Here is an 18,167-nt window from a genome sequence, read left to right on the forward strand (position 1 = left end):
TCATATGCCTTTGCAAGCACACACACACACAAAGAATTTTTGGCATAATTTCTTACATAATATTTTAAGGGGTAGGACTGATGGTACTGCTTCCTTAGGGGAGATAAACCCTTGAAAATCTAAGTACCAGGAAATGGTACCAGGAGTGGCTCTAGAAAAGAGGAGTATAATGATGTAAGTATCTGGAATAGGCTTTTCAATTTGCTAACACTCTCAGTACCATAGCCTCTCCTGTTACTGAGCCCTCTCTCTCCTAGGAGCTCAGAGAGAACTGATAGCCCACAGTGTGAGCCATTATACAAAATGAAGGAGATAAATACATTTGATTATCTTGATTCACCAATTGTAGTGGCAATGGATTTATTGCCTCTGTATGTGAAACTGATGACAATTTTGCGGAAAATAAGGGACATGCTGTTGCTGGTTGGCCACTCTTAGCTTTTCTGGATTAACATACTGGCAAAACTGTCTCCATATGCATATAAAACAGTCTAATGGTTTTAAGTGTGCACTGGAAGACGATTTTCCACAGAGCAGCCACGGAGCCTCAGTTGCAGAAAATTACTGAAGTCCTCATTGTAAAGAGCAGCTGAGACACAGCAGAAATTCAAGTCCTAGCCTCAGAGTATGTTAGTGGTTAGAGTAAGGGCATTAATCGGTAAAGAACAGGATCCTGTAACTTGGCATGGTGTGTGTGGGAGACACCACTGAAGTCAGACATTTGAATCCTCAGACTCTCAAGGGTTATCTCACCTGAGGAAGCAGTACCCCCAGTCTTACCCCTTGAAACATTATATAAGAAATTACACCAAGATGCCTGTTGGTAGTGGCACATCCCTTTAATCCCAGAGGCAGACAAATCTCTGAGCTCAAGGCCTGTCTACAAAGTGAGTTCCAGAATAGTTAGGGCTATACAGAGAAACCTTGCCTCAAAAACAAAACAAACAAAAAACTATGCCAAAATATAAGCTAAAAACGAATTTTACTATCTCAAGTTTCTAATGTAGTTCTTGAATTCAGGGGCACTCTCCCTGGCTAGGATAAAGAGGAAGTTCAGGTTCAGGATCTTTTCTGAAGTGGCCAAGCACAGCTAGAGGTTCAGCATCTGAAGAACAAAATCTCAAGCACAGAGGCTGTTTCTTACTGTGGGGCCTTTCCCACTGTGTAGCCTGAGAATCACAATTGGCAGCTGGCTTCCTTCAGAGCAAGTCCTACCATGTGAACAGTACCTCTACCTGACTTGAAGAAGTCACACACTGTCATTTCTGCCACAGTGTAGTTTTTAGAAGTGAGTCATTAAATACAACCAATACTCAAAGAATCAGGCTCCATCTTCTGAATGGGCTGCTATTAACAAATATGTGGGGATATTTTAAAAATTACTGCAAATGACAAGTTCTATAGGAAAATATTTTATTTTAAAAATTCAATGTGAGTCTTAGGGTTACTATTGTTATGATAAAACACAATGAACAAAAACAACTTGGGGAGGGAAGGGTTTATTTGGTTTATGCTTCCATATTGCTGTTCATCACTGAAGTCAGGAACTCAATCAGGGCAGGAACTGAGAATCAGGAACTTATGAAGAGCCCATGGAAGGGTGCTGCTTACTGGCTTGCTCCTGATAGCTTACTCAGCCTGCTCTCTTATAAAACTCAGGACCACTAACTAGCCCAGCGACGACTCCACCCACCATGGGCTTGGCCCTCATAAAGTAATCACTGTACTGGATAGTTTTATGCTAACCTGACACAAACCTAAGTCATTTGAGAGGAGGGAGCATCAACTAAGAAAGTGCCCCTTGTAAGATCGTGCTGTGGACAACCTTGTAGGGCAACTCTTAGTTAGTGTTTAATGGTTCCTTCCCTGTTTGAGTTCCTGATTTCCTTCTATGATGAACAGTGATATGGAAGTGTAAGCCAAATTAGACATTTCCTCAAGTTGCTTTGGACATGGTATTTCATCACAGCAATAGATAACAGGAATTGCTGTGATAGATCTGACCATGTTTTGGAGAGGATTGTGGAAGGACTATGGAAGGTTGGGCTAGAAGAGCTACTGAGTGTTGAGAATTTTCCTGCTGGCCCTTTGAAGATAAGAATGTTGAGGGCAGTGCAGACTGTTTCTAAAATTTCATTGAACTACCTGAGGACCCAGCTACACCTCTCCTGGGCATATACCCAAAAGATGCCCCAACATATAACAAAGACACATGCTCCACTATGTTCATAGCAGTCTTATTTATAATAGCCAGAAGCTGGAAAGAACCCAGATGCCATTCAATAGAGGAATGGATACAGAAAATGTGGTACATCTATACAATGGAATATTACTCAGCTATCAAAAACAATGACTTTATGAAATTCATAGGCAAATGGATCAACTGGAAAATACCATCCTGAGTGAGGTAACCCAATCACAGAAAAACACACATGGTATGCACTCATTGATAAGTGGCTATTAGCCCAAATGCTTGAATTACCCTAGATGCACAGAACACATGAAACTCAAGAAGGATGACCAAAATTCAGATGCTTCACTCCTTCTTTAAAAGGGGAACAAGAATACCCTTGGGAGGGAATAGGGAGGCAAAGTTTAGAACAGAGGCTGAAGGAACACTCATTCAGAGCCTGCCCCACATGTGGCCCATACATATACAGCCACCAAACTAGATAAGATGGGTGAAGCAAAGAAGTGCAGGCTGACAGGAGCCGGATGTAGAACTCTCCTGAGAGACACAGCCAAAATATGGCAAATACATAGGCGAATCCCAGCAGCAAACCACTGAACTGAGAATGGGACCCCTGTTGAAGGAATCAGAGAAAGGGCTGGAAGAGCTTGAAGAAGCTTAAGACCCCATATGAACAACAATGCCAAGCAACCAGAGCTTCCAGGGACTAAGCCTCTACCCAAAGACTGACCTTGGGCTCCAACTGCATAGGTAGCAATGAATAGCCTAGTAAGGGCACCAGTGGAAGGGGAAGCCCTTGGTCCTGCCAAGACTGAACCCCCAGAGAACGTGATTGTTGCGGGGAGGGCGGTAATGGGGGGAGGATTGGGAGGGGGACACTGATATAGAAGGGGAGGGGGAGGGGTTAGGGGGATGTTGGCCTGGAAACTGGGAAAGGGAATAACAATTGAAATGTAAATAAGAAATACCCAAGTTAATAAAGATGGAGGAAAAAAAATTATTGTGAATGACTTAGATAACAAGTGCTTATAAACCTTACACAGCTAGTGGAACATAATTCAAACTATTTTATTATATTTACGTGTATATGTGCATATATATATATATATATACATACACACACACACACACACACACACACACACACACACACACACACACATATATATGTCAGAAGCCAGAGAAGAGTTGTAGCAGTCAATCCTCTCTTCTAACCACATGACCTCCAGGATTCCACTAAGATGGTCAGGCTTGGCAGCAAATATCTTTACTGGCTGAGCTATCTTACTGGCCCTGAAGTATACTGTAGAGGCTGAGAAACCCTGTTCTAGCATCAAGTATTAAGATAAAACATTGCAGATATGATTATAGTACTCTGAATTCCGTTCCTGTTTTATTCTATTTCCTCTTCTTTGGAGTTAATCCACCTAACTCATGAAACACAGACACAAGCTTGCAATGGAGAACTTTCTTAATTTGTTAACGTATGTCTACAAAAATTCTACAGCTAACAGTATAGTTAGTGGCGAGAAAGTTTCTGCTAAACATCCTGTTCAGATCTAGATTGAGACTTACTTTAGTAGAATTACTATCTACCCAATTTGCCTCATAGTCTTTCAGAAGAGACTTCAAAAATATTTTGTGCTTATGTGAATGCATTAGAAAAGATGTGAGACTAAAGACCTTTGGGAAAGCCTACTCATTTGACAAACAATATTAATATAAAGGCATTAAACTTATTTTAACTGATTATATAATGACACTCAATTGAACATGGGTTGAAAATGATCGATTTTTAATACAACAAACAAACTGTGTCCAGGTAATGCTCTTAGGCTAGGGATTGGCACCTTTTTCTGCCTATAAGAGAAATCACGTTTAGCATTCTACATATTGTTTTTTGCTAAAACATTTATTGCTTATTTTAGGAATCTCGGTAACATCCTGACAGTGTTTTATTAGATTGTCACACATCTTTATTTATTTGTGGGATTTTTTTTAATATTAAAACTTCTCAGCCATGGCTTCAACCTACTTGCTGTTCAAGTGTTTCTGGTAACAAGAAAAATGTTTATTTTGCTAATTAGGCTTTAGTAACACATTACATGGTTATTTATTAAGGCTTTGGAGGAACCAGCTGCTGTGAATTAGCAATTGCTTGATGCCTTTTCTGCATGTGAAATCTAATACATTATTTTCACAATTAAAATGAACTTTGGCATTCTCACACATACCGTTTCCTATACAATCACCAATTCTCTCAGGAGATAGTAATTTTTTTTAAGTTCAAAAGTTTAAGGTATGAGTGGACACTGACTGAATAACCTATAAAGGAAGACTATTTTCAAAACACTTTGTTTTCCTTGAAAGTTACCGAAAGTTAAGAGAAGCTGGCTTAAAAAAAAAAAAAGCAGTATATCCCGTGCTGTTTCCATCCACTCAGTCTATTATCTTCTAAGTAGGTGTTTGAGTTTTTGCTGTTAGTCCACAAGTACCACTAAGTATTTATACATTTATTTTATCGTAGCATATTCCACATTGGCCTTAACACGTAATTTATTCCATACCACTTATTCTCTTTTGGCTCAGGGCTTATTTTTACATTCCCTCAGCTTTTTCGGCAGCTCCATATTGGATGGTAGGTCAGTCCTCTCCATTCCATGCACCTGTGCACGCTAACTAGAGACTATCTCACCTCTGTTTTGAGAACGAGATTATGTACAGTCTGGTTTAAGCGCATTCTTTCAAGTTGTACACCTTCGATCTCAACTGCATTCCCAGGTCCACCTTCCCGTCCTGGCAAATACACTTCAGCTGTAAACTTAAATCTTCCGCCTTACTTAGCTCCTCCCACCTGTCTTTTACCTCCACCCCACTGAAGCCCTGTTCCTCTTCCCAGTTCCTCCAGTAGCCACGGGAAACAACCGCTTCTCAATTTCTGGGGTTGAAGAACGAAGGCTACTTCTACCACCTTCACGCGCTCTGCGTTCAGGCCGCCTCCTCCTTTCGGCTACTACAGCCTCCGGAGCCGCACTGGGGCACGTCCCGACCATCGCCTCTCCCGCAGCGCCACTTCCGGATTCCCGGTGCCTCCACTTTACCGGTCCGCCCCCCGCACCGAGCGCTCCGTAGAGGTCGTTTCTAACCCAGAGCGGCGGCATCCGGGGTCCCGGCCTAGCCAAGTCGGAGTCGTCCCACGCAGACGCGCTGGGTCGTCGTTCCCGCCGCGGAAACCTGACGGACTGCAAAGCGGGCACACCGGAAGTGTCGCGGAACGCGGGCGGCGCGTCTGCCGTGGACTCCAGGTACCCGGAGGAGGAGCGCACGCCGCCGCTCTGTGGCGTGTTTACCTTGGAGCGGGTGCGGCGGCCGCAGCAGCGGGCCTGACGCCAGCTTGGGTTCTATGGCCCGAGATCCGCCTGCGTTCCGGGAGTCGACCGCCTCAGGCTGGGCTGCGCAAGGGCCAGAGTGAAGGGGGCCGCGCTCTCCTCCCACGTCCGGGGACCCGTCACCTCCAGCCTCTTTGCCCACTCTTGGTCAGGTGAGGCGCACAGTTAGCGGGGAGGTCGCGGCCGGACAGGGAAGGTGTTCTTGGAGAAACCTGCGGCCGCCTGTTGGCCTTGCCAGGTTTCCCGAGAAGTGTTTTTCCAGTCGTTGCCTGCCGATTCAGTTACTTACAAAAATTTCCGTCTTTACCCCTTTTCAGGATCTGACTTTGACGCCTGATTTTTGAAGATGCTGGAGTCGTATGTAACTCCAATCTTAATGAGTTATGTGAATCGCTATATCAAGAACTTAAAGCCTTCGGATCTTCAGCTTTCACTATGGGGTGGGGACGTGGTTCTCAGCAAACTCGAGTTAAAGTTAGATGTTCTAGAACAGGTAAGCTGTGCAGCTGTCATCGGAACATCTTCATCTTGATAGACATAGCCTGTTTACCATATTTTGAATGACATAAATTTCCTGTTAGTGTGTCTTGGCTACTGTGTAGTTAGAGACATAATTTTATAGAAAAAAAATACGAGGCTTTCTGCCTCATAAGGGCTTATTCTATTAGGATTTACAAACATTTTTTTGGCTGATAGAAAACCATTTCTGTTGTTTTTGCTAGCAGAAAATTTCAGCCTGTTTACTCAGTTCTCAAGCATTGCCAAATATGCACATTCTTACAATGTCATATGAAGCTGGAAAACAATACATTCATGTTCTTCTTTTGGGTCAATGGAAGAGTGTGAAAGACAGCAAGGGCCCAGGCATGTAGAGGAAAGTTCTGTTTCTTTTACGAGGAAAAATGACATTACTCATGGATCCTCAGAGATTGAGTAGACACAGATTGAGAAGGATGGTAAAGTTGGAAACATCTTTATTAATCACTTTTTAGGTTTTTTTTTTTTTTTTGCATTGAAATGATCTGATTCAAATAACTGACTTCAAAGTTCACATGCTCATTAATTCACTTACCACATTTAGCAGTAACATATGCCAAGTACTTCTGTTATGCTCGAGGATACACATTATCTGCAGGAGCTCAAGAGCCACAGAGCAGCTTTGTAGGAGATAGATAAGGGAGGACTGATCCGATGGTGATGGCTGTCAAGACTTTTCATGGTGTACTCTTGTTATTGGATAATCCAGACAGAGCACTGAGAAAATCAGCTCCTTCCCCATTCTTCCGCAGGCATTAGTGGATGTCTTTAATATTTTCGTTTTAGTTTTTAAAAAATGAGAACAAATCCTAAATGTGTTGGTTGAGCTTTAAGTATGGCTGTACCTGTGAATTCACCATCAGGATGAAGGCAGCGGGTGTCTCCAACACCCTACAAGATGCACCTGTGTGTCCACCACACCACACTCCCAAGACGCTGCTGGTCTCATTTCTGCAATTCCGTGTTACTCAGAGGAAGGAGTGACCTTAGGGCTGCATGCATGTTGGTCAAACATTCTGCTGCTGAGCTCCGTGCCATAGCAGTTAGATTTCTGTCAAGAAGAGGTGTTTTTTTAACCTATTATTGAGCCTCAGCTAAATTGAAGTGATTTCTGTCTAGCAGCTACCATTGCTGTCTTCTTCTCTTCCTCCTCCTCCTCCTCCTTCTCTTCCTCCTTTTCCCTCTCCTCCTCCTCCTTCTCCTCTAACTCCTCCTCCTCTTCCCCTCCTCCTCTTCCTCCTCCTCCTTCCCCTTTTCCTCCTCCTCCTCCACCTCTCCTAACTCCTCCTCCTCCACCTCTAATTCCTCCTCCTCCTCCTAATGCTGCTGCTTCTTCTTCCTCTTCCTCCTCCTCCTCCTCCTCCACCTCTAATTCCTCTTCCTCCTCCTAATGCTGCTGCTGTCTTCTTCTCTTCCTCCTCCTCTTCCTCCTCTTCCTCCTCCTTCTAATGCTGCTGCTTCTTCTCTTCCTCCTTCTAATGCTGCTGCTGCTGCTGCTGCTGCGATGGACCCACAGTGCTGAGTCAGCAGCAGCTTGTTCTTTGTGTTGCTTTTGTATTCCATTGTATAAGGTGTCACAGTTTATCTGTCCTATCAGTAGAGCTTTTTGCTTGTTTATATTGTTGGCTTTTATGTGTCAATGAACATTCTCCTGTGTGCATTTTTATATACATAAGCATTAGTTTCCCTAAAACATATCTAGGACGTAGGCATATGTCTGATTTCAATATGTATTGCTAATAGTTCAACAGAGTATATTAACTTACAGTCTCATTTATGGTTTTAAGTATTTCCCAGTTTTCCCCCTATTTGGTATGTTTGTTGCTTTAAATTTTTGGCTTTCTGATGGATGTATAATGATGTGCCAGTGTATTTTATTTGAATATTTCTAATACGCATTGGCGGATCATGTGGTTATCTTTTGTAAATTCTCTCTCTCTTTTTTTTTTGACAGTGTGAATATTTACCTTTCTGAATTGCTGATTTGGAATTTATTTTATGTTGCTTTTGGCTCTGCGTATTGAACCTGGGTATTGAACACTAAGCCTGTGTTCTATGACAAACCTATACCCTAGTCTCCATTTCCCTTTGTGCTTAGGGCTGTTCCTATCCTGGATTAAGAAACCTTTGTTGTTGTTATTGTTGTTGTTTTATTGTTTAATATTTTTTGGTAATTCCTTCAGATTTATTGCATATACCGTCTAACATTATAAGTAATGCTGGTTTTATATCTTTTAGGCAGTGGTTTTTTTTTTTAAATGAATATATTATGTGTTAGATACCATCAGCCCTTACAGTTTTTAGTTTTATTATTGCACTGGCTAGAAGCTCTTAACAGAATATGGAGCAGATGTGATGGGAATAGACTTTCTTTCTTGTCAGACAATTTGTAGGAGTTGGTTCTTTTCTTTACTAGGTGCATTCTGAGATTGAACTGGGGTCATCAGGCTTGGTTGGACAACTTCCCTTACCTCCTGAACCATCTAGACTACCATCCACTTTTATTTTTGTATTTTTTTTAAATTTACTTTAGGTGTATGAGTGTTTTGTGTGCATGTTTGTGTACCACGTGTGTGCTTCTAGCCCTTGGAAGTCAAAGAAGGTATCAGATCTCTGGAGTTAAAGATGATTGTGAACTGCCGTGTGGATGCTGGAATTGAACCCGGCTCTCCAGGTTCAAGTGTTTTTAACCTCTGAGCCACTTTTTCAGCTCCTGCTATTATTTTTGAAGTGTCTTTTTCTTTTTTCAGTTTTGCTAGATTTTGCTTTATGTATTTTGTGGCTCTCTTCTTGCATATTTTATCTGCTGTTCATTAATTGATCTTTTTAATCACTGTCAGGTGTCCTGTTTGACCTTTCTTGGTTTATTTGGTGTGGCAATGTGTGTGTGTGTGTGTGTGTGTGTAGTGTCAGTGAACATGGCATGTGTATAAGGTATATGTGCATTTGAGCCTCTGCGTATGTGTGTGTGTACCAGAGGAGGACACTTGTGTCCTTGTATGATGGTGTACTTGTGTAGTGCTCTGTCACTTTCCATCATACCTCTTTAGGCAGAGTCTTTACAGAGCTTGGAGCTAGACTAATAGCCCACAAGTTCCAGCAATCCTTCTGGCTTTCCTCAACCCCCTAGTGCTAGTGTTTCAGGCCTGGCTATGCCTCCCTACCCCCCTTTTTTTTAACATTAGCTAAGGGATCTGAACTCAGGTGTGTGTGAGATTTTATTAGTAAGAGCTGTTACTTAGGCCTATTCTTAGTGGATTTTTGGGTAGGGTTTTATGTAGTCTAGACTGGTCTCTTAACTATTGGATTTTTAGTAACATTATTTTTCCCTCTCTTATGATGGTAGTATAATTACTTTGCTTTTTGTAGTTACTATTTGCATGATATATGTGGTGGATTATTTTGCCTACTTGATACACTTGGGAGGAGGAAGCTCAGTCAGGAATTGCCTTCATCAGATTGCCCGGCATATCTTTGGGGGCATTTTCTTAACTGCTAACTGATAGTGGAAGGCCTGGCCTACTGTGGGCAGTCCTAGACAGTTGGGTCTGACCGTATAAAAAAATGTAGCTGAGCAAACCAGGGGTAGAAGGCCAGTAAGTAGCATTTCTCCATGGCCTCTGCTTTAATTCCTTCCTCTAGGCTACTGCCTTGACTTCCTGCCTTGGTTTCTTTCCATGATGGCCTGTAACATATTAGCTGATAAACCTTTCCTCTCCAAGTTGGTTTTGTTCAGTGTTTTATCACAGCAGTAGAAAACATACAGAACAATATATATTTTGCTCTTTTCACTTATATTTTCATATCCAAAGTATTTGTTTTGTAGATAGTGTATATTCACATGCTATTTTATTTTTAAATTGTCTGAGGTCTTTTTGTTTTGGTTGGAGTATTTAATTCATTTATATTCAGTGCTTATATGTATATGGTTGGATTTTCATCTATTTTCAAATTACTTTCTGTGTCTGACATCCCTTTTGTTCTTCTAGTATGCTTTTGCCATGCACTTTTATATTAAGTAGTAGAGATTTTCTATTGTTTTTTCTTTTGATTCCAAATTATTTTTGAGTTATTGTCTTAGTAGTTGCTTTAAGGATTACAATATACAGTTAATATACCACAATCTGAGATTCATGCTAATTTTTACTTCATTTTGTTGTGTAACTCTTTCTGGGGAAGATGGGAACAAATACCCATTTACTCTTAGAGATGGACAGCAGACCAAAGAAATGATGCTACAAGTCTGGCTTGGGGAGCTAGTGAGTACGTTAGGATCACTTACAGGAGTGAGGGTGTCTCACAGGTACCTGCATCTAAGTCTTAGAGTGGGTAACAGTTCCTGTGTGTTGCATCCCTGGAGCTCAGTGCATAATTCCTAAGCCGTTCCATCAGAAGTCTGTTCTGTCTCCAGTAATTCTTTATTACTAACCTGGGGGAGGGGCATTGTTAATCATGTAACATTAAAAGCTTTCTAACCAAGGTACACTTTATTAGCTTTTTGAGACTTAGACGTCTGGAAGGAAATGTTTCTATTGGAAAGAATATGAAGCCAGTCACCGTAATGTAGGTACTCCTCAAAACCACCTTTCTGTCTGGTTTCTTATTTTCCTGGGGAAGCATGAACAACATTGATTGAGGTAGGGTACTGATGAAAGATCAAAGAAACAGTTGTATCCAAGTCTTGCTTGGTAAACTAGTTAGTTTCTTGTAGTTGCTTACAGGAGCATGGGTAAGGTGAGGGTTTATTTAGAACAGTGGTTCTTAGCCTATGGGTCAGGACCCCTTTGCTGGGATTAAGGGGTAGGGGTGGAGTTGGGTGGAGGTGAAGGGGTGGGTAGAACAACTTTCACAGGGGTGAAATCAGATAACCTGCATATCAGATATTTATATTACAATTCGTAAGGGGGTGGGGGTTTAGGCTCAGTGGTAGAGCGCTTGCCTAGCAAGCGCAAGGCCCTGGGTTCGGCCCCCAGCTCCAAAAAAAAAAAAAAAAAAAAAAAAAAAAAAAAAAAAAGACAATTCGTAATAGCAGCAACGTAACAGTTCTTAAGTAATAACAACATTTTATGCTTAGGCTCACCACAATATGAGGAACTGTATTAAAGGGTCACAACATTAGGAAGGTTGACAAACACTTAGAGAATAATGTACGAGCAAAGACAGCTGCATCTCTGAAATGTTCACCCCAGCATACGTGATGCATTCCCCAAAGATGTGTCTGTGCAGCTCCCTACACAGGTGCACAGCTGGCGGGAGCTCAGTCACAGTCATTGTTGAGACCACTGGGGAGGAGCCTTGGGCCTTTCTCGTTGGAAGAAGAAAGGAAAGAGTAGCTCAACTTCATTAATAAGCGTTTGCTTACCTTTTGTTTCTGTGTATGAGTTTGCTTTACAATCTGGTATTACTTTGAAGAATTCACTTTCCTATTTTGCTAACAATGAATCTGTTGCTTGTTAACTCGTGTGTCTCCAATCACATCTTTAATAGTGTACATATTACTAGATAATCAGTGATAGCCCACTGGTTTAGATTTGCATCCTTGGTGATTTGAACACTGATTCTCTTTTCATATGTTTGTTGGTGTTTGTACATCTTCTGTGGAGAAGTCTCTGTTCAAGTTTATTATTGGCTTTTGCTTTTTTGGGGCATGTCTTACTATGTAGACTTGGCTGTCATCAGACTCCAAGAGATCTGCCTGCTTTCTGCTCAAGTGCTCAGATTGAAGGTGTGTGCCACTATGTGTGGCTTGTTTTACTCACTTTTAAAAGTAGGATTGTTAGATTGTTAGATGATTGTTAAAGTTTAGAAATTCTCTTTATACATTATGTATTAATGCCTTTCCAGATATATGGTTTTCATATGTTTCCTCTCACATTTGTTAATTGCTAATATGGCTCATTTACTCTGTTGATTTTGTTTTGTTGTTGTTGTTGTTTTTTGCTATTCAAAGCTTTTAAGTTTGATGTAAACTTACTTGTTTTTATGTTTCTTGCCTTTTATGTTCTTTTTAAAAAGAACACAACCCCCAAGCCCCCATTATAGCTTACCTAAGAGTAACTGGTCTTGTAGATGAACCCCTCTGTTGCCTAGGCTAGTGGTAAAACCTGTTCCTCCTGCCTCAGCTTCAAGAGTAGCTTAGATTATAGTTGGTTAGAACTAGATTTCTGAGAGCTATTCAGCCCTCAACTTAAATCTTGGCTAGTAATATCCTCTGTCCAATCATAATGTTCCTCTTGTAGGGAAGTGCCTCCCCCACTCTTTTTCCTTTCTTGTAGTTCTGGTGATCAAGCCCAGAGCCTCATATATACTACCTCAGGTTCATCTTCAGCTCTAAGGAAATTGTAAATATTCCAGCAAAGGGTTTTTAACACTTTTAAGATGTAGACTTATATTTCAAGAAGTAGAAATAACAGGAAGCAATTTGGTTTTGGTTACTGCAAGGTCTAGTTGTTAAAATAATCAACATTTGTATTTTCCCCTTTTCAATGTCCATGTGTTTTTACTTGTTTCTCACAGTACTTTGTCTAAACAGTCTTGCTGATAATCAGATGATTACTAAATGTTGAATTTGATTTGTACCACTGACATGGCTTGTATGATTTAAAATTCCATTTGCTAATGTAGACAGCTGCTTCTGTTTTTAGTAGCTGAGCTGTTGAATTAGCATTCTGATGGCACCAAGTTCTGGAATAATCAAGGTGTCTTTTCTCTGAAAACTTCTGATTTGTGTTCATAGACTGTAGCTTTGTTAGACACTTTGCAAATACAATGTTGCATAAGTCAAAAGGTGGGAGAGGTGGAAGCAGTCATTGTCCAAGAAGCTACATAGTGGTGTGATTGAAGTCAGAGCTACAAAAGTAGGTAGATGGCCAGCAGTATCAGTGGTTAATAGCAAGGATTCTTGAAGCTGATTTGATTTGTATTCTTCCTTGCCTCAAGGTTTCATTTTGTGAAATTATCCAATTCTTCATGCCTCAGATTCTTCATTCTAAAAGGTGGATGATAGTATTAACCGTTTAATGTTGTGGTTAAATGGTTACAGGTAGTGGTTTTGCTTAGAATTGTGCTTAGTCTGCAGTGTTTAGTAATCTTGTGTTGTTGTAAATACTGATTAACATACAACCTTGTGCTAATGGAACTGTATTTGAAGAAGTTATTATGTCTTTAAACTTACTGTAATGAGATACACTAAAGGCTAGTAACAACAAAACTTTAGTAGTCAGACTTTGGGCAAAAACAAAAACTGAAAACCAAACCAACCAACCAACCAACCAAACCAATCCCCTCAAACCCCTAAACCCTCTGGTTGTAGTCTTACATTCAATCCATACTTAGATGATAGCAGTAGTCAGAATATTCCTCAGCATCCTTAGAATGGGTTCTGTGTGAGAAAGACAGTTTAACCTCTTTATTAGAAATGAATTGGTTAATACTCAGAACTATTATTCTTATCCAAAAGTTGCAGATAATGAAAGGCACGTGAGAAAGTTTGTTCAGTGAGACTGACTTAGTATTTGACAGAGACAGGAGTGAGTCCATCTGATGGTTCCACAGCTACTGGTTTCAACTGCTTGCATGTACTGTCAATGTTTAGCTGTAGTTTTATTATGTTACTGAAACAAATGTGCAGGCAAAAAGGAATGTTTCTTAGTTATTAAATTTATCAATAGCCACAGTGTTATACAGATGCAGCAAATACTGTTTTTGAGTTGTCAAAAAAAAAATCTTGTCAAGAAGTGAGATTAATATGACGTGATTTTGGTCAAGTTTATGTTACCTTTTTAAACTTTTGCCTAATAACAGTGGACCACAATTAGAAGCATTTCAAATGATGACCACATCATATCGAGGTTAAATATTCAATTAAGTGCAACAAAATAGGTTGCGAAGTTCTGTTTTGTTAGGTCAGTCTATCTGGAGTTTCTTATCTCTAAGTAAACCTCTTTTCCTACTTGTTTTAGGAAGACTTTTTGAGAGATATTGTTAGAGATTTACGAAGAAGGTCATGATGGCTAGCTCACGTCTTGCTGTTAGCTCCTGTGATTGCTGCTACACCAGCGTTTATAAACCTGTAGTATGAACCCCACATAGTATGCTGTTCCTATTAGGCAGAGTAGGGACTGAAGCTTGGGGAATTTAGATAACTTTTTAAATGTGACTTGTAGAGCACATTTAAAAAAATAGTTTATTACATGTAGTTTAACAAGTTGATTCTAATTTTGAGTAGAAGTAATAACCTTTTTTTAAAAAAATCATTTTTCTTTAAGAAACGAGCTTATATATAAACAGGAGAATAAAAACACGAGTATTTACTAACTTTTTAATATTTTGTGTTTTAAGGAACTGAAATTACCATTCACTTTTTTAAGTGGTCATATCCACGAACTGAGAATTCATGTACCATGGACAAAATTGGGCTCCGAACCTGTGGTAATTACCATCAATACAATGGAATGCATCTTGAAACTTAAAGATGGAATACAGGTAAGAAGCTGCTGAGCCTAGTTCTTAATGTTAGTTCTTCCCTAGTAATCTAATTGGACACATCTTAGCTTTGGGGATATGTCAACTGTCATGTAAATTTAATAAACTTACTTTCTACATGCCTTTGAAAGTAACAGGATTTACAAAAAGATGTTTTTAAATTGGGATAAAGCATTTAAAAGGTGTTTTTTTTTTTTTTTTTATAAGATTTGATTAGTTAGTCATAGCCTTTTGTACTAGGGATCAAATAAATTTCTCATTACCTATATCCAGAATAAATGAGAAGACTGATCAACTCCAGTTTTCAGTGAAACTTAGTAGTTGATCTAATTCTAGTCAAACTTGGTAAAAACTAAAAAAGTGTTTTGAATCTTTTACAGAGGTTTTATATGAATTTTTCCTTACATGACATATCTAGATCAGACAATCTTTTTTGGGAAGATCCATCTTTATACTAAATTTCATTGTTGTTTTTGAAGGTTTGTTTTCAGAATCATGTTTCTTGTGTTGGTTAAATTTTTTAAATTAAATTTACTTATTTGTTTGTGGTGATGTGTGTGTGCCATATGCACATATGGGGGTCACCTTATGAGTCCCAGGGATTGATCTCAGGAGAGTAGACCTGGTGGCAGATACTCTTACCTGTTGAGCTGTCTTGTTGGTTCAAAGTCAGTCAGTCTGTTTGTCAGTCTGTCTGCCTGTTTGTCTATATATTATGTCTGTTAAGAGATTTTTGCAAAGTTACAGTATTTGTTTTAAGCAGTCCCAGCCCAAGATCTATGAATTTAGGGAGGAAATAGGTTAGAATACCAGACTTTTGTGGAAAAAGAGTGTTTCCCCACTTACTGTGCACTAGCATGGTGAGTGTGGCGTTCAGTCTCACTGCGCTTCCTCAGCACACTTGTCTATATTCATATGGTTCTCTGAGACAGGGGCTTGCTCTGTAGGCATGACTGGCCTGGGCTTGACCTCCTGCCTCAGTCTCCTTTGTGCTGGGGCTGTACTAGGTATACTGATGGCTTTCCAGTCTGAAGAGAATGGACAGGTATGATTGAAATGCCATTTTATAACAACTATAAGGCAATTCTAGTGTATCTTAAATAGAACTTTAATTTCTGTGAAATTAGGGTTATTTTATGAACTATTAAAATTATTTTCTATTTGAAGTAGATACTTTGTTAGAGTAACTCTTTGGACTCTATCTATCTATCTATCTATCTATCTATCTATCTATCTATCTATCTAATCTTTGATTTCAAATCTGTATTATCCTTTCTCAAATAATGTGATTCTTGGAATAATAGGACAATGTTGCATTCTCACAAAAGTTTATTTTGTGAGAATTTATTTTGTGAACTTCTAGTATTTGAGATTTATTTATAAATTTGTAGCTAGTTATATTGCAACCTAGTTTCCTTTCATAGTTATATTTGGTAATTAATAGTCCTTGACCAATCATCTGTTACTTGAATTTAAGTTTTTTTTTTTTTTTTAAAATCTGGGCTTGATTAGACCACCCATGTGGTGCCCTTCATTAAAGGAATGAAAATTACCCTAACACTATTTTTTCAGTGGGAAAGTAGAAATTTCAGGGCCAGATGTCCTGTAGGACACACAATTCAGAAGAGATAGGTTGCAACTAATTGCCAGTGCTGTGGAATCAGATTTGTAGCACGGGACTTAGTGAAGTCCATAACTAGTTTTGGTATTGGTCCATGTGAATGACTCCTGCAAGAGTGATCAGAGTTCTTCCTTGTACAGTATTTGAGGTTTGAATTTTATGGTATGTATGAAAAAAGGGTCAACTGTCATAATTATAAACCACTCTCAAAACAAATGTTTTTAACAGATATTTAAAGTTTTGGAGGAGAAAGACTTTTTGAAAGTAGCATTTGACATTTGGCAAATTATTTAGCATTATACACCTCTGTTTGTTCTTCTTCTTTTTTTTTTTTTTTTTTTTTTTAGGACAGGGTTCCTCTTTGTAGCCCTGCTGTCCTAGAAGATTTGCCTGCCTCTTCCTCCCAAGTGCTGGGATCAAAGGCATGCAGCACCACTGCCAGGGTGCACTGTCACCACCTGACATAATTAGAAAGCTTGGAGGATGTCAAAGTAAACAAATTGTCTTAGGTAGAATGAAGGCTGCCTTCCGGTTCCCTCAAAGCTATTTTGACATTTAGAAACTTCATTAGTAATGCATTTAACTCTTTCCTGTTTACTCTGAGAGTCACTTCTGTGTCAGTCATTGTCCTTACCTTTAAATCCCTTGGACTTGTTACTTTTGACCATTTTTTTCTCTTTTTGGGCATTACATAAGAATTTGATTTATGACATATTAGGAATACTCTGGTGTAATCTAATAGAGTCCTGTGAACACAAAACTTAAGAACTAAAACAGTATATAGTAGTTTACATGTTTTTCTTTGGTCTAAAACTCTACTCTGATTTTTGTACACCTACAAAGTAAGTGTTTAAAATATTTTTTTGTTTGAGATTGGGTAACGCTTTGTAACCCTTTCTGTCTTAGAACTTGCTGTGTAGAGCAGACTGGTCTTGAATTCTCAGAGATCCACCTGTCTTAGCTCCTAGTGCTGGGATTAACAGCTTATACCACTAGACTTCCTCACATTTAAAATTTTTAAACTTAAAAAATGCAATCATTTGTAAGGCTGCCTATAGAATTAACTTTCTTGTTAATAAGGTTGAAGAAATCCTTTGAACCTGCATCAAAGCTCCAAAATGATACATTAAGAACTAATAAACTTGTTGTCGTTGTTGTTGTTAATATATGCAGTTATAAACCCATCTTAGTGTTTGGACTTACATGATGTTTTTTTCTCATTATTTTTTCTTGCATTTTTAGATGCTATGAGAATCCTTTATTGACTGAAAATTTCTGATTTGGGTTGTGGAATTTCATTGGCTTTCTCATTTCAGCTCGTGTAGGCTAACGATTACCTTGGTAATGAGAGTAACACAATCCAGTTTCTGTCTGTAGCTTGCTTATTTCAAGTCTTAAAAGCAAGAGTTTTGTATATTCCATGGGTTGCCTCTTTACTGCCTTTAGGGAAGGGAGGAGCCCTTGCCCCTTGAGATAGGCTGAGTAGTCTGACACTTTGGCCTCTATAATAGTTCCAAAAGCTGCAAACTTGTTAATAAAATTTATAAAAGTTCATTATTTTATTATGCGGATGGAGGAATATTTTTAAGTGGAGCCTATAACTAAGTAATTTCCAAACACTGGCTGCCTGAACATGTCAGGCCTTGGGTTTGAGTTCTTGTTTTGTGTGTTGTAATTGGAAAGGATAGGTATTTTAAGGAGGTGAATGGAAGTATCAACAAAAGTGAACCCATATGCAACTTGCTGATATTACTAGACTGGCCAGCAAGTCCTCTTCTCTGTGCTCTCTAGTAGTGGAATTATGGGTATATGGCACCATGGTCCCCAGCCTTTTTACAGGAATGCTGGGATCTCAGGCCCTTGTTCTAGAGGGGATCAAGCAACTGATCACCCCCTAGCTAGGTCCTTTTGTGCTTCTGTTGTTGTTGCTGCTACTAGGTATTAA

At 39.4% G+C, this 18,167-nt stretch overlaps 1 protein-coding gene across 2 annotated transcripts in view; it reads left to right on the top strand.

The window, feature by feature from the left end:
• The first annotated feature begins 5,408 nt into the window (after positions 1-5,408).
• Vps13b (vacuolar protein sorting 13 homolog B) overlaps positions 5,409-18,167 on the top strand; it is a 543,994-nt gene continuing 531,235 nt past the window's right edge. For both annotated transcript variants that reach the window (XM_032914442.1, XM_032914433.1), the window contains exons 1-3: positions 5,409-5,732; positions 5,898-6,073; positions 14,458-14,601. In XM_032914442.1, coding sequence (XP_032770333.1) covers positions 5,927-6,073; positions 14,458-14,601 — 291 coding nt within the window. In that variant the 5' untranslated portion in view covers positions 5,409-5,732; positions 5,898-5,926. The remainder of the gene's footprint in view (positions 5,733-5,897; positions 6,074-14,457; positions 14,602-18,167) is intronic.

This window comes from Rattus rattus, chromosome 1, assembly GCF_011064425.1.
Source record: "Rattus rattus isolate New Zealand chromosome 1, Rrattus_CSIRO_v1, whole genome shotgun sequence".
Taxonomy (NCBI): domain Eukaryota; kingdom Metazoa; phylum Chordata; class Mammalia; order Rodentia; family Muridae; genus Rattus; species Rattus rattus.